The sequence below is a fragment of the Engystomops pustulosus genome, chromosome 10, assembly GCF_040894005.1.
Source record: "Engystomops pustulosus chromosome 10, aEngPut4.maternal, whole genome shotgun sequence".
NCBI classification, from domain to species: Eukaryota; Metazoa; Chordata; class Amphibia; order Anura; family Leptodactylidae; genus Engystomops; species Engystomops pustulosus.
The window spans coordinates 14,076,148-14,090,513 of record NC_092420.1 but is presented as its reverse complement, the minus strand read 5'-3'; the positions used below and the strand labels follow the sequence as shown (position 1 = coordinate 14,090,513).

The 14,366-nt window shown below is 38.5% G+C and overlaps 1 protein-coding gene and 1 long non-coding RNA gene across 18 annotated transcripts in view; one reads left to right on the top strand and one right to left on the bottom strand.

The window, feature by feature from the left end:
• The window catches only part of FOXP1 (forkhead box P1), a 601,095-nt gene that overhangs the window by 9,240 nt on the left and 577,489 nt on the right, over nt 1-14,366 (bottom strand). For 13 of the 17 annotated variants that reach the window (XM_072128406.1, XM_072128404.1, XM_072128405.1 and 10 more), the window contains 6 exons: nt 10,681-10,882; nt 10,419-10,495; nt 8,709-8,810; nt 6,338-6,507; nt 3,167-3,236; nt 1,294-1,460 (listed from right to left, as the gene is read on the bottom strand). In XM_072128406.1, coding sequence (XP_071984507.1) covers nt 1,294-1,460; nt 3,167-3,236; nt 6,338-6,507; nt 8,709-8,810; nt 10,419-10,495; nt 10,681-10,882 — 788 coding nt within the window. Of the gene's footprint in view, nt 1-1,293; nt 1,461-3,166; nt 3,237-6,337; nt 6,508-6,861; nt 6,984-8,708; nt 8,811-10,418; nt 10,496-10,680; nt 10,883-14,366 lie in introns of all 17 variants that reach the window. The other 4 variants (XM_072128411.1, XM_072128412.1, XM_072128415.1 and 1 more) reach the window with 1 other exon arrangement.
• LOC140104749 (uncharacterized) overlaps nt 1-14,366 on the top strand; it is a 102,089-nt gene that overhangs the window by 53,348 nt on the left and 34,375 nt on the right. The gene's annotated exons all lie outside the window — the stretch shown is intronic.

Here is a 14,366-nt window from a genome sequence, read left to right as displayed (position 1 = left end):
TTCTTGAAGCTCTCTGCTGTCCCTGCTGTGACCAGCGCCTGAGGCATGCTATTCCACAGATTGACAGTTCTCATAGTAAAAAAGCCCTCTCGCCTGCAGTGGTTAAACCTTGTTTTCTCCAAATGGAGAAATTCACTACGCATAAATGTCAATTGTGTGCGTTTTAGGAGGAGTCAGGAGAGTTTGCTCTCTGCTAAATGAATGTTTGGCATAAATCAAGTGTATCATGTGCATGGTAGACATTTGATGTGTGGTGACACAGGTGTTCGATTTTCCTGCAGCACCACCACAGGAGAAATGGGGCATTACATACTACCAATTCAAATCAATGGCCTCTCCATTCTGTCCATTTTATATTGACTTGTTTGGTCCACCAGTATAAAATATGTTCTGTAGCTCCTCTCTGCTCTGGTGATAATTGTCCAGAATGGGGGACTCCTCTATTACCACAAGGTCCCTCACAGGGTATTTGTATCAGGTTTTTGTAAAGTAGAAAATCAATACTATGTTCAGGGTTGAAAAGAACCGCAAGTAACTAAGTAATCAAGGACAACAATGTATCTCTAAGACAGTTGCATGGATAACCTTTAGGCCTACCAACTGGCAATTGAATGGACTTTCAACAATTATGGGAATCCGCTCATGGGTCTAGCTTCTGAAATTCTCATTGAAATGTAGGGAAATGCGGCAAGATGTAGGGAAATGCCCTTTGTTGGAGAGAAAATGTATAATTACATGCCACCCACTGAAGTATCGAGCAAGTAATCGTGAATGGATGAGTTAAGTTTGACTGTTTTTCATGATACTACTTCTTTAATTGTATTGGGACTAGGGATGAGTGGACCAGAAGTTTCTGTTTGGGTTCAGGTTGACCCTGTGCAACCCTGACATTTTGCTGGATTGACTGCCAAACAGCCAATCTGAGAAATTAAAGCCCCTAGCAACTACCCATCACTATGATTGGCCAGGGGTATCCCTTTGGCCAACCACAGCCGTTGCTAGTAGCTAAGGGGGTCAATTTGCCGGATTGTCTTTCCAGCAGACAATCCAGTAAAATGTCCAGGTTGTGCGGGGAACAGAACAGAAAACAGAAACTTCGGGTCTGCTGATCTTTAATTGGGACATATATCGGAATCTCTTCTAGGACACGAGGAGTGGTTGACATTTGCTACTCTGTTCATCTAGTCATACACATCTACTACACTTTTTTGGCCATATTTTTGCCTAATTAAGATCGGATACACAAAAAAAGGCCTTAAAATGCAAAAATAGTTTTTGGTTCTCAATACTCACATTGCTTGCATAGGGGAACGTCCCGGGCTACTGTCGCTACCATTACTGTTGCCATGTTCTATCACACCATTTAGTTCTTCTCTCATGGCACTGGCTAAGCTGGTCAGAGCTGGATTTCCCATGGAAGCCGTAGTGTATAGAGGTATACTGTTCTCAGCCATCGAAGCCTGAACCAAAAAAAGCAAAAAACATAGCATTCAGTGCTACGGACACAAAATCCAAAAATATTTTTTTTAAACCTGTCTACCATATTCCTACTAATCAAAGACTTAATTCCCAAAATTGGAAATGACCAATATACCTACCAGTATTTTCCAAGACCTAGTGAATAACCTAAATTCCTTTTTACATTTTTTTTAAATGTGTTTTTTTTTTAAGTTATGGATTTTTTTAAATCCATTCCATTTGCAGTTTATTAAAATAAGCATTCATGTAATAATGCCTCCAATATTTGTATTATTTTTTTAAATAAATTTTATAATGCAAAAGAAAAATCAAGGGAAATAATAAAAAAAACAGAGATAACAGCTTGTGTTACATTTCCAAAAACAAGCAGTGTAGAATCTGCTGAGCATTCTAATTGGAATTAGTCATCGTTAAGGAAGGAATCTGATAGAATATAGGATCATTTCATTTTGCCTTTCAGCCTCATGAATGTAAATTGTGCTTGTAATCTTAATAGTATTCTACAGACGGAACAGCCTTTAAAATCATATTTCACAAGGCTCCGGGGACGGTAAGCAACTAATGAACAGTATTTACAATTCTTTCGTTTCGCCGTTGTCACTATTTGACTTCTAAGAATTGGAGAAAATGCAATCTGAAAATAAAAATCCTTGGTTTATTTTTTTTTTTTTCCTGATATGCTTTATCAAATTTGGGCTGCCAATGTAATTGAGAAAATATTACGTATCGTTATTTGCCTTCTTATCATGTGATGATCTCAACTGTATAACCGAGGAGGCATCGATAACACGGGTAAGAAGCTACAAGAGAGAACGCTGGCTGTATTCAACCAAAATGGGTAGAAAAAGACATAATAGATGCCTAAAACTAACAAAAAAGAAAAAATTATATATATATATATACACACACACACACGTGTGTGTGTGTGTATAATTATTATACATGTCAAAAATTTAAAATCTTAAAAAAAATAAAAATAGAAATGATATAGAATGAAAAAATATTTGCAATATGAAAAAAATTAAGACACTCCAAGAATCGATATCATATTAAAAAATACAAAATAAAGTAATATACAATGTTGCTGTGGTTCCAGGCTTTTTGGGATGGGAGGGTGTTTTATATCCGAGAGGGTTGTTTTGTTTGTAAAATTCTAAAATGTTTAATTAAAAACAATTTAAAAAAAATAAATAAAACAAAAAGATTTCTACAAATAAAAATATTTGTTTTAAAAAAAAAAATGAAATTCAGTTTTAGTATTTTTAAAAATCCTTTTTTCTATTCCCCTAGACCCCGGAACAATAGGAGGTCACGTGACACAGTATTCTTTCATTCCACACATTAATAGCTCAGCTCGAGTAATTACACTTGTGGTATTTTTGCCTCAAGTGAAATTCTGAAATAAGAGGATGGAAATTATGATACTGCTGATAAATATTAATAAGTGAACTTTTAATTTTTTTGCCACAATATTCAAAATGCTAAGCATCTAACTAATGCTGAAGCAGACTGATATGTGCCTGCCTCCAGGGACTACAATGCTTTATGCACTTAAGGAAATAAAAAAAAAAAAAAGTTTAACAGAATTAAAATTTAATATCTAATTAGAAGCGGGATAATATATTTTGCAATAAGCAGAGAAGTCGCCGCGCAATAGCGACATGAAGGGGAGGCTGGAACGACTTACCTGCAAAGCAGCATTGAGAGGTGTGCAGTAGGCGTGACTTGTCTGAATGTTTTTAATAAGAGAAGGACTACTGCATAAAAATAAAGAAAAAAAAATCACGTTAAACGGTTAACGAGAAGAAACCGGATTTTTCAAATTTTTTAATTAAAAACATGAAAATGTAAATATGAAAAAAAAATTTAAAATAAATAATAATTTAAAAAAAATTGTGAAAACACACAAGCCTGCATCGAGGAGGTTCATTTAGATGCAGCGCAGGTTCATTTAGTTTCGACACAATAAAAGAACAGGCTGGATGTAATAGAAGAAGTTACAGCCTTGACTCCTCGCAAGTAGAATTATTGTGCAAATCATAAAAAACAAAACTACGTAAAATAAAAGCATTGGCATGTTACCTACCAGTGTCTATCCTCTCTGTAGGCATAAAGCAGAATATTGCTCTCATTATTTTACAAGGCAACAAAAAATTTAAAGTAAAATGGAGAAAAAAAAAATTCAACAACTTTTTGCAAAATTATAGAAATAGCAGAAACAGTTCTGTGCGTTTGTTAATATTCTTCAACATATAGACAAATGGCAGGATTCAGTATACTTAAGGCTCTGTTCACACCATGTTATACTACTGTATGTACTGACTCGGTGTAGAGTATCATACATCAGTCACCGACTTGGAACTGTATGACGGAATATATTTTTGTGCAACTGAAAAACTTTTTTGTCAACCGTTTTGCAATGGTTGGTATTTTTGAAACAAAAACTTTACTGCAATCGAACAAGGACCCCAAACATCCAGCCAATGTTAAGAACCATCTTCATCATAAAGAAGAACAAAGAGTCCTCGAATTGATGATATGGTCCCCACAGAGCCCTAATCTCATCATTCACAGTCTATCTGGAGAAAGAGAAGGATCAGAACAATTCAACATCCCCAGAAAATCTGAGCTTAGTCTTTCCAAGATGTCTGGAACAACCTCCCTGCTGAGATCCTTCAAAAATTGTAATCATGACTTGATTTAATTTGGCACACTTATATTTTTGAAGTCATCCAATTGCGGGAATATTTCGCACCTGCCTAAAACTTTTGCACACCGTTGGATGCAACATACGGTCACATGGGGTGCCTGCCTAAAACTTTTGCACATCGTTGTATGTAACATACGTTCACTTGGGGTGCAAAATGGCATTACGGTCTGATCTATTAGGTTTCTGTTGCTCAATAAAGGGAATGGTAGAAGAGCAAAACTCAGGAGATCCATCACACAAGAGAATCAACATGGTTCCTCTACCGATGTAATCCACCAATGAACACCAAACCTATTGTCATTATAAATAAAGCTACAATTGTTTTGGGCAGTGACTTGGGTGCAATGTAACAAAATTCCCCTGTCTATTTTATCGTAGCTGAAAAGCATCTTGAATAATATTCTCACCCATAAATCCAACAGGCGCGTCAGTCAACGGTAAACGGTTTCCTTGCCAAAATAGAATTGTCAACATTCCCAGATACAAATACCAGTAAAGTTTCCATAACCTGACAGAACAGTCTTAACAGCGAGTATTAGTTTTTCAGAGAAGAATTCATTGCTATTTATACAGGTAACTTCCTGCATCCAGAAAGAGGAACCTACTGCTGCGCTCTACAATAATCTCATATTGAAAGACACAGCAGGGGGGGCCTCCGTTTTGTGTGACAGAAGTGCATTTTTTTTTTTTAGCAGATTCACCGTAACAAAATAATGTCATACGTTCTGTCAAGCCAGGAAAATACCGAACAAACAAGTTTTTTTTCTATGAAACATCCAATATTTACTCTACAGCTTTATAGAATATATATAGAAATACACATATTAATAATACCCAATAGAGGCAGCCAATGGAGGTGGAGCCAACATTCAGGAAGGGACAAATTTAATGTTACCTTCACATCAAAGGCTGGGGTGGAATGTAACCAATGAAATAGTTTGTGTCCACAGTGATGGGATGTAGTCACTTCTCCCAAAACTTGGGAAAACAGAGAGAATCTGTCACGCATCCGCAATGTAGGCTTTAAACTATATCAGCATCCACAAGGCATTGATACAGTTTAAAGGAAATCTACCATCAAAATCCATTGTGATAAACCAGGGACACTTACTCATAGATCCAGGCACCGGGACTGTGGTCATCTTGTTATATTTGTTATCCATGTCCTCCTTTCTTCCATAATAAACGTTATTCTAATAAGCTTTAAGGGCTATGGGCATGGTACAGAAGCACTCTATGATCTGGCTTCACCCACTGTTGTTACACTGTGCCGCAGCATGTCACGCTCTCACACTCCCCTTGCACTTTCTGTAATCTCTGCAGCAGTAAGCACACAGTGGGAGGGGGTGGGAACCTGTGAATCTGCAGCACAGAGGGGCTCTGATAACACGCCCATAGCCTTTCATGCTCATTAGCATAATTCTAAGTTGCTTTTTAGAAGGAAGGAGGCCATGGATAACACATATAAGAAAATTACCACAGTCACGGTGCCTGGTTGTATGAGTAAGTGTCCCTGGTTTATCATGACTGATGTTGATGGTAGATTGTCTTTAAAGTTATGGCAAAAAGGGTAGCAATAGAGCAATTGCTCTGCCAATCATCGCAAAGCTGTGGATTATATGGGCCACCCCAGACATAACTGTGCTTGTGGTCGGATAAATTCCAAATTTACCCCAAGGCATTTAGGTTCACATTTCAATGATCTATTTGCATAATTCTGCCATTGGCTTCCATCAAGTTCATCTAGGATCCAACTGACTCAAGAAATAAAAAGTATATGCCAAGAACATCCTGTGGCATACACCAACCCAAAAGACTATGGCACACTACATATAGTAGCCGACCTTGAATGTATCATCCAAACATGGTGTGAACAGAGCCAAAGAGAAATTTGAGTAAAATTGCCTTTAATCTTAAACAAACCCATATAAAATCTGCCAATATTTGTATGTATATGTAGGCACAGTTTACAATATGAAAAAACACAAAGAAATAACATATTTTTGAGGGCACTTTACAAAGTTCCTTGAAGGTGAAGCTCGCTGGATGAAAATGTTGACGATACACGCATGCAGAGGGAAGCGGTTAAGAAAAGCAGGGCAAAATTAACAAAAAAGAAAATAAAACCAAGCAAGTTAAAGCTCTTACTGTGCAACAAGCTCGTCAAAGTGTTCATCAGGGCAGTATTTTCGAGGACGGCCTCTCTGAATATGGCGGCCACGTTTAAACTCTTCATCATCAACAGTCCAAACGGACCCATACTCATCCTCTACTCTGATAAAGCACTTATGGAGGGAGAGATTGGTGCGAATGGCACCCTGGGACCAGAGCAGTGGGGAAATAAAAGTGGGGGATAGGGAGGGCAAAAAGTTGCGGGAGAAAAATGAAGCAAAAGGAGTCGGAATGAAAGGCAGCACAACGAATAGAAGGGAAAGGAAAAAACATAACAATGCATAAGCAAAATGATCGGTGAGTGTTAACAGGCATTGATGATGCAGCATACACCAAGGCAAGCAGGACAGGGGTTCAGTGGGTACACAAAATGACAGGGATGATGTATAATGCTTCCCACTGAGGAAGGCGAAACATTGCGAGTGCACCTCTGTTGTTCCGTCACCACATGAAACCTCATAAAACACTACGCTAAGAAGTTCAAAGGATGGTGGACGTACCCACTGATCTTTTGTGGCCTCCTTTTTTGGAATTCTATTTCATCCACTGTCCACACTGCCCCTTTTACGTTTTCTACTCGCACAAAACACTTGTGTAGACTAAGATTATGGCGCACTGCATTCTGCAGCAGGGACAGGAGAAAAAACATTTGTCAACAAAAATCATCATTTTTTTTTTTTACTTGTTTTAAAGACAACCTCAAAAATGGGAAGCATCGCTAACTCTACCGGTATCCTCCTTTTTAGAAGCCATATGGGCATGTAGCTTCACTCCGCCATACAGTTATCAATCCTTGGTGTTAGGAGTGATGAAACATGAAAAAGCCACAGAACCCCTAACAGGGAGGATTTCCTGGAAGGTGGGTTGTCCTTGTAAGGATCACGTATGTTGCGGGGCTTTTGAAGCTTAAACTGCATTCTGAATGCAGTATTTTAGATTTAGATGGCTACAGTTTTTGGCAAAGGCGCCGAATTTCACCCCTTGGCCCTTTTCAACATATGTTGATTCCTTATTGAGGTTGTCCAGGATTTGTAAAACATGGCTGCCTCATTCCGACAAAAGTGAAACTGCTGTTTACAAGTTGTGTGTGTGGTATGACAGCTTTCTCCATTTACGTCTATAATGCTGAGCTGAAATACCAGACACTACCTATTGACCAGTGTGGCACTCTTTCTGGAAGAAAGCATTATAATTCCAATCTTGGACAACCCCTTTAAATATCCTTCAACATGAGTGACACAACAATTTTTTTTACTTACCTTTTTGAAACTTAAAGGAGTCTTCAGGAGTATATAGGCCACAGAATAGGCCATCAATGTTCAATAAATTTGGGTTCAACCTTCTACAATGGTTTGATGAGGGGCTATGGTCCATCAATTTGGCTTAGTTTATCCAGGTATTGGGAGTCATCCTTATACGTGGTTGTGCCTACAGCTAAGCTACAACTTAGTACCGCTAAGCCACATTAATTTAGATGTACTCCACTGGCCCCCCAACAATCATTCCTCATAGATATACTCCTGGAAAAACACCTTTAAGCGACACATGCTAATTACATGAATTGAAATACACAATGAATATCTAAATTTTAATGATCATTTAAGAATTGACCGTTTGTCCAAGTTATAATTTAACAAAACTATATTTATAAATGGGCCATCAACCAGTTCTTCGACTATTAATCGGTGGTCAGTGCCTTAGTCAGGTCACAGACTTTGCATTTTCACAAATTATTTCGGTTAAAGATTAGGTCTTTTATAAGACTATTTTAGAACTAGTTCCTCTACATTTACATATCTTCTGAGATGTCACTGAGATAAATGCTCCCAAAATAGGAGAATACACCAAGACTACATCTCTTCCCCCATCTCAATATAAGGAAGAAGAGGCAGCATCTAACCTTTTGACTTAACATGGTCAACATTTGGCTAACCCTGAGGTCATTACCCAAACAAGAACTGTGGCATCACATACTTGTACGGTTGACCAAGTTGTCCAAGACAAATGCTGACTCTTTACCTTCTGGTTTTCCATATGACAGAGTTATAAGGAGGAGGCACACATAGTCAATGAAGGTTCGGCGATCCCTCATTGAAACTCAAGATATATGAGCTAAATGGACATTATTCATGGTACGGGACTATGGGATCCATGGTTCTAGCTACTGGGTCTAGCTGCCTACCTTGGTAAAAAAAAAATGAAATAAAGCATAACCCAAGAAAATAAATGAGATACATATCTACTGCTATAACATTAATCTAAAATGGACAGTTTTGATTGGCCAAAATATATGGACCCTTTCACAAATCCAACAACCCCTTAAATTTTTGAACAAGCTAACCCTTACCTTCCACGTCGCTGCATTGCGTCGGAAGTAAGCAAACATTCGAGTGAACCAATTGTAGATTTCATTTAGTGTTAGTTGCTTCTCTGGAGATTCCAGAATTGCCTAAAGTGTCCGTAAAAATAAAAAAATAGCAAATTTGAAATTCTTTTGGAAAAATTGGCAAAAAATGGAAAATAAAAATCGATTTTTTTTTTTTAAGACACAAAACCAAAATATAAATTTGGTCCAGATGTTTCAAAAATACATCATTTGGCACAAGGAAAAAAAAACCAACAAAGCAGACTTCACAACACGATCTGAGATTAATACCTCTATTTAACAGTTCAATGACAACATTCAAAATGGAATTATCTAATTGTTTTGAGTTTTTATTTCTGTTTCCTGGTAGAAATATTAATTTATCAGTCATTCACAAAGCAGGATCAAAGAAAAATGCAAAACATTTCACCAGCTGATTACAGCTCAGTAATTATTTAGAGCTCAGATTAATTCTAGGGATCAGAGATTACGGTAGTTTGTGATAATTGACTTGCCATCTTTAAACAGCCTCATTTTCACTGTTGTGTGAAATGAATTTTCTAATAATCACATTGCACTGTAATACTTAATCAAAAGCAATTACGGTAGATATTGCTGTTTTCAAAACTCTCGTGAAAACGAAAAAACGGTTTGCGATTCGAGCAAATACAGCTTTACAAAAACAGGTGGGCCTGAATATTTTTGAAATTTTGGAACATGATTATATATTGGAACTTACAACGTCACTATCGTCTACAAATGTCTGATGAGCATCATTGGTTAACTCTAGGCCACAGCAGAAGACAGGAGATTTTGAAGAGACTCTTGATATGACCTCCAGGAGTCAAAGAAAACTTTTTGCCACTTATTAATAATATAGAAATTCACTGATGATAATAGGAGTAGTAGGAATCTGGTGGAAGGCCAAGCTGTGATGAAGATTCTCCATTCTTTTGTTAGTACTAGACACGTAAAATACACATATCCACTATCAAAAATTAGGGCTGAAGATAGCAAACCAAATCATGGCATGCCAAGGACAGAGGTTGGGGAAAGAAGGACCGGGCTAGTGGATTTTAAATGGCTGGATCCTTGTGATCTCAGCGGAGATAAGTTTTTGCTACGCTTCCCTGAAAGTAGATTCTAACCCTCTCCCTATTTAGAACACATGCACACTCGGCCCAACCATTGTGCATGGTTATTGTTGTGAGGTTGGACTAACGGCCATCCTAATGTGTATGGCCATCCTAAAGGACTCTTAAAAATTGTGAACTCCTTTTATTGTTTGTTCACCAGACATGAGCCCAACACCTGACCTTGCATTAACTTCAAGCAAGACTAGAGTTGGGGTAAACCTAAGCAAAAGGCTATACAATAGGTGGCAAGTCAAAGTATGTGTCAGGGCCCACTGGGCTAGAAAAAGGGCCATTGATTCTAGTAAAAATGCTTTTTGTTCAAGTAAACTAGATTCGATACGACTGGTTGTACAAACCATGTCCTGGAGGGTATCTAGTCCCGCCTAACAGGCTTGTAAATAAAAGAACATGGACAACCACACAATCATACTAATTCTGAAAATAGTATTCTTATATAATACATTGTATCTATACAGCGGCAGACTTTAACCATTCAAAACACACCAGATTTTTCTGAAAGCTATGGTGGAGGCAACACTAGGATAGCCGCACTTACCTGCCTAATTAAAGATGCATACGTGAAAGGTGGCCTGACTTCTGCATTTTTGTAAAATTCTTGGTTCTGTGCAATGTCTGCCATTAAACAAATGAAAACAGAAATAGACAATTTCATTAGGGATGTGATCAAATAGAGGCAAGTGTGTAGTAACGCTGCAGAAATTGTTCAACTAAACAGAGCAAAAGTATATGGCAACACTTTCAAAACTTATTTACAAGAGTAGATTTTATAAATTCATAGTAAGAGAAGATCAACGTACCAGAAGAGATGGGGACATTGTATTTGTCAGAGTACCGCCTCCGTATGGGTCCCACGTTGTGAATGCTGGTGGTAGTGATAACAGATGGTCCCTGGGTTAGAGGAGTGAGTGGTGTAGTAGGGGTGGTGGGTGTATGAGGTAAGCTTTGTGGGGAAGGTTCTGATGCAGTCTTTGAAAGTGTGACACTGGAAACCAGGTTCAGCTGTAAATACATAAAACAGTACAAACTCATGAACAATTAGCACCAACAACTTATTTTAGAATTTCAACAATGGATTGAAGACCTCAATATAGCAGATCCATCTTGATCTGAAAACAGCTTGAAATCTAAAAGTTGTGAGTAGGAGTGGGTAACCGTGGCCAATCCTACAGAAAGTCCTTGGAACAAAAAGTATAGGAGACCTGTGTCGGCTGTAAACTGGGGTAGAAACATTTCATGATCAAAGAGACCATCAATGGAGTAGAACAATTCGGACATGAGAACATTGTAGCGTTAAAGCTAAACAAGATTCCACCTTCTACTGAGTGGTGATTGGAAGAGTGTAATCTTGCCCTCTTCTAAATTAAGTGGTTGAAACCAAAAATTGTAGCAGGGTCAGACAGGCCAATTAGAGAATAGTCCAGAGGGTCCAGGTTTTGAACCTATAACAGATCAAAAGACAACCTACAGGTTATAGAAGTTGATGAAGAGTGGGCCTTCGAATTACAAAAACTAGGAGGAGGTTGTTTTTTATCCCTATGTATGGAGAGACAATTACGAAAAACAAGCTTGGAATTTCTCCTAGAACACATTCTAGAAATAATATCAACAATATATTCATTGTCTACCCAAAGAGATTTACAATCCACAGAAGTAACTGCAAGCCACCGATAGATCATTGTGACACTCGGAAATTTAAAGCATGACTTCACCATGTTAACTATGGGGCAAACTTTAAACAAACTGCCACCGTATATACGCTACACATACAATACCTTGTGCCCCACATGAAATTTAAATATACACTTTCATTTGTTGATTTAATAGAACGTCAACCCAATGTTTAGGTTTCGGAGGAAATGTGTAAACCCTGCCTTTGTAAACAGCACGCGGCTCTGGGATTGAAGTCTCGAGCTGGCACATATACATTCGGAGCTGCTCTTTACATCTGTACATTAAGCAGAGCTCTAATATTAGTTCAACAAAGTTCACTTTTTTTTTTTGTGTTGGCAAACCCATTTTAGAGGACTATCCAGACCGTATAAATCAAACACCGCATTCGAGACCATGTTAAATTCTGCAATCAGTCAGTCTTATTACTATGTCAGGCTTTTATTTCTTTTTTTTATAATAAATTAGTTATAAGTAGAATATAGAAAAAAAAACTCACATAACTGTATTACGGCCATTAAACATAATTTGCCAGTATAACGGTGGAATAGTATAAACGGTGCCAAAAATATGAGGTCATGTTAAGGAAAGGTACAATATATGGTATTAATCAAGAGAACCTTGGTGTTTCGTTAATTGATTCCAAAGAATGGTACCTTATCAGGGAATAATTTCAAAATCAATTTAGTAAAGGACATGGGTCTATCTAAATGGCGGTGGAGGGGGAGGAGTCACTACTTTCTGCAAGGAGATGCTACATTTTGGTGAAAGGGCTTCTTCATTTCCATCTATCTTTGACATAAAATCAACTCGGTTGCGAAGAATTTTACCCAGACAAATCCCGATCTGCAGCTCTTCCCCAAACCTGACCTTTAGAGTTTATCAATATACCTCAACTCGTATTACAAGCCAGTCCTCTGTGTGATACGAGCTGTGATTTAATGATAATCCCCGGAGAACAGACGGGTAATGCAGCCTTTTAACAGTTTATTATGGAAATGTGTCGTTTTTTTTCCCCTTCTCGTTAAATCGGATACAGATGTTGATTTTCAACAAGCCGAACAAAGACGCACATGTGCGCTTGGTACAATTCCATCCAGTCTGGATGTATCGCGGGGTGGTGTCCTGTTGTGGTTTCTAATACTTTTCTCTTCTTTGAACATCAACTGAATTTGTCATCTTTGGTAGGAATTCAGTGAGTTACAGTAAGTCCCAATTTTCTGGGCACAACATGTATCTCAATTACCTTCTAAACTCACATGTGTTTAAACTACTATGGAAAACTCAGGTTGTTTAAATGGTCCTATGGTGTCCAACTACTCAATCTCTTAATAAATTGGTTGTAATCTATGGCAAAACCTGCTTACAGGTGTTGAAATGTATTGTTGAAAGACCAGAGTCAAAAACAACAATTACAAGGCGGTCCCCTACTTAGGCCGGCGCCACACAGGGCGCTTTGTCTGCGCTTGCAAACGCAGACGAAGTCGCGCCCACCAGGGCGGGCCTCGGCGTTTCTATGGAAACGCCTGCGATCGTGAACGAGCCGCCGGTGTTTTGCGTTAATTTAACACAGATTTAGAAGGGGCTTAAAGTCTCTAGTTTCTAAGTATTTGAACATTGTCGAAAAACTTTAAGACCTAGAAACCTCCATCATTCGCGTCTACTGAAACAGGATGCAAACGTTTTACTTGGTTTGAAGAAGGGAATTCGCAAAGAAAACAGGGGGTATGGAAAGGGGTGGGGAACAAAGCAAGAAGGGTGACTTGACAAATGACACCGCGTTGCACCCACCGCTGGGCTGCCGCTAACACAAGCCGGGGTAAGCAGCCAATCTGGGCTAATTACCAGAAGAAATTGTATTGTAAGGACTCTAATTAGGAGATGCTTATGGAGGTGAACTGAAGATTAAACACTGCATACGAATGACCCGGAGAAGCGGGTGCAGGGTGTTGCCAGAATATTTGGTTGAAACAGTAATAGTATGTTAAAAGGAGGGAGGCAGCAATATTTGGAATAATAGCTATGAGGTAAACTAATTAAACGACAGATCCTGGAGGAAGACTGTGGCTTTACTGCAGCTGAGGCTGTTCCAAAACAAAGTGCCAAATCTCAACAGCAAAGCAGCAGTCGAGTGGAAAATGTCTGCCTGACCTCTGCTCCCGCTATTAATTTGCAGGAAAACTAATGACACATATACATATTCCCACAAAATTGTTCTAATTGCTAATTTGCCAAAGGAGCCCAGTTTCCAAATTAAACATGACTGCAATCTGGGAGGAAGGAGAGAACAAAAAGCAGGAGCTGGGAGCGTAGGGCGTTTCATCTCCCACATCCATTTGTAGGCTTAACCGACGATTTGATGAAATGCTGACCTTGTCAATTGCTTGTGAAGTGTTTTATGTGTATATTTTTTTTAATATTGTTTTCAGAATTCTTTTCAATGGTGAGATTTCATGGTCGGAAAGTTGCTGTGGTTAACATAGAGAAGATGTGAGGAAGGATCCTATAAAATGATCGGCCAGTGCATCAGTCACCTACTCGTGGTGAAGCCATTTTGTTGGCTACGGTCTTATTCTGCATAGTGCTCCACAAAAACTTTCCCCCCAAGCTTCCAGTTACCCAGACTTAGTATATGTACTATTCTGTAACTCAGAATATTTAATAATATTTCTGTTCTACTCAGAATTACTGATGAGTGGACCCGAATCTCCAATATTCGAGTATGTGACAAACATTGTGAGTTTCGGTTTAGCTCTACAACCCCCCCACCCCCCTTCCCGCGCGTTTAACAACCACCTTGATAGGTGCTGGTAAA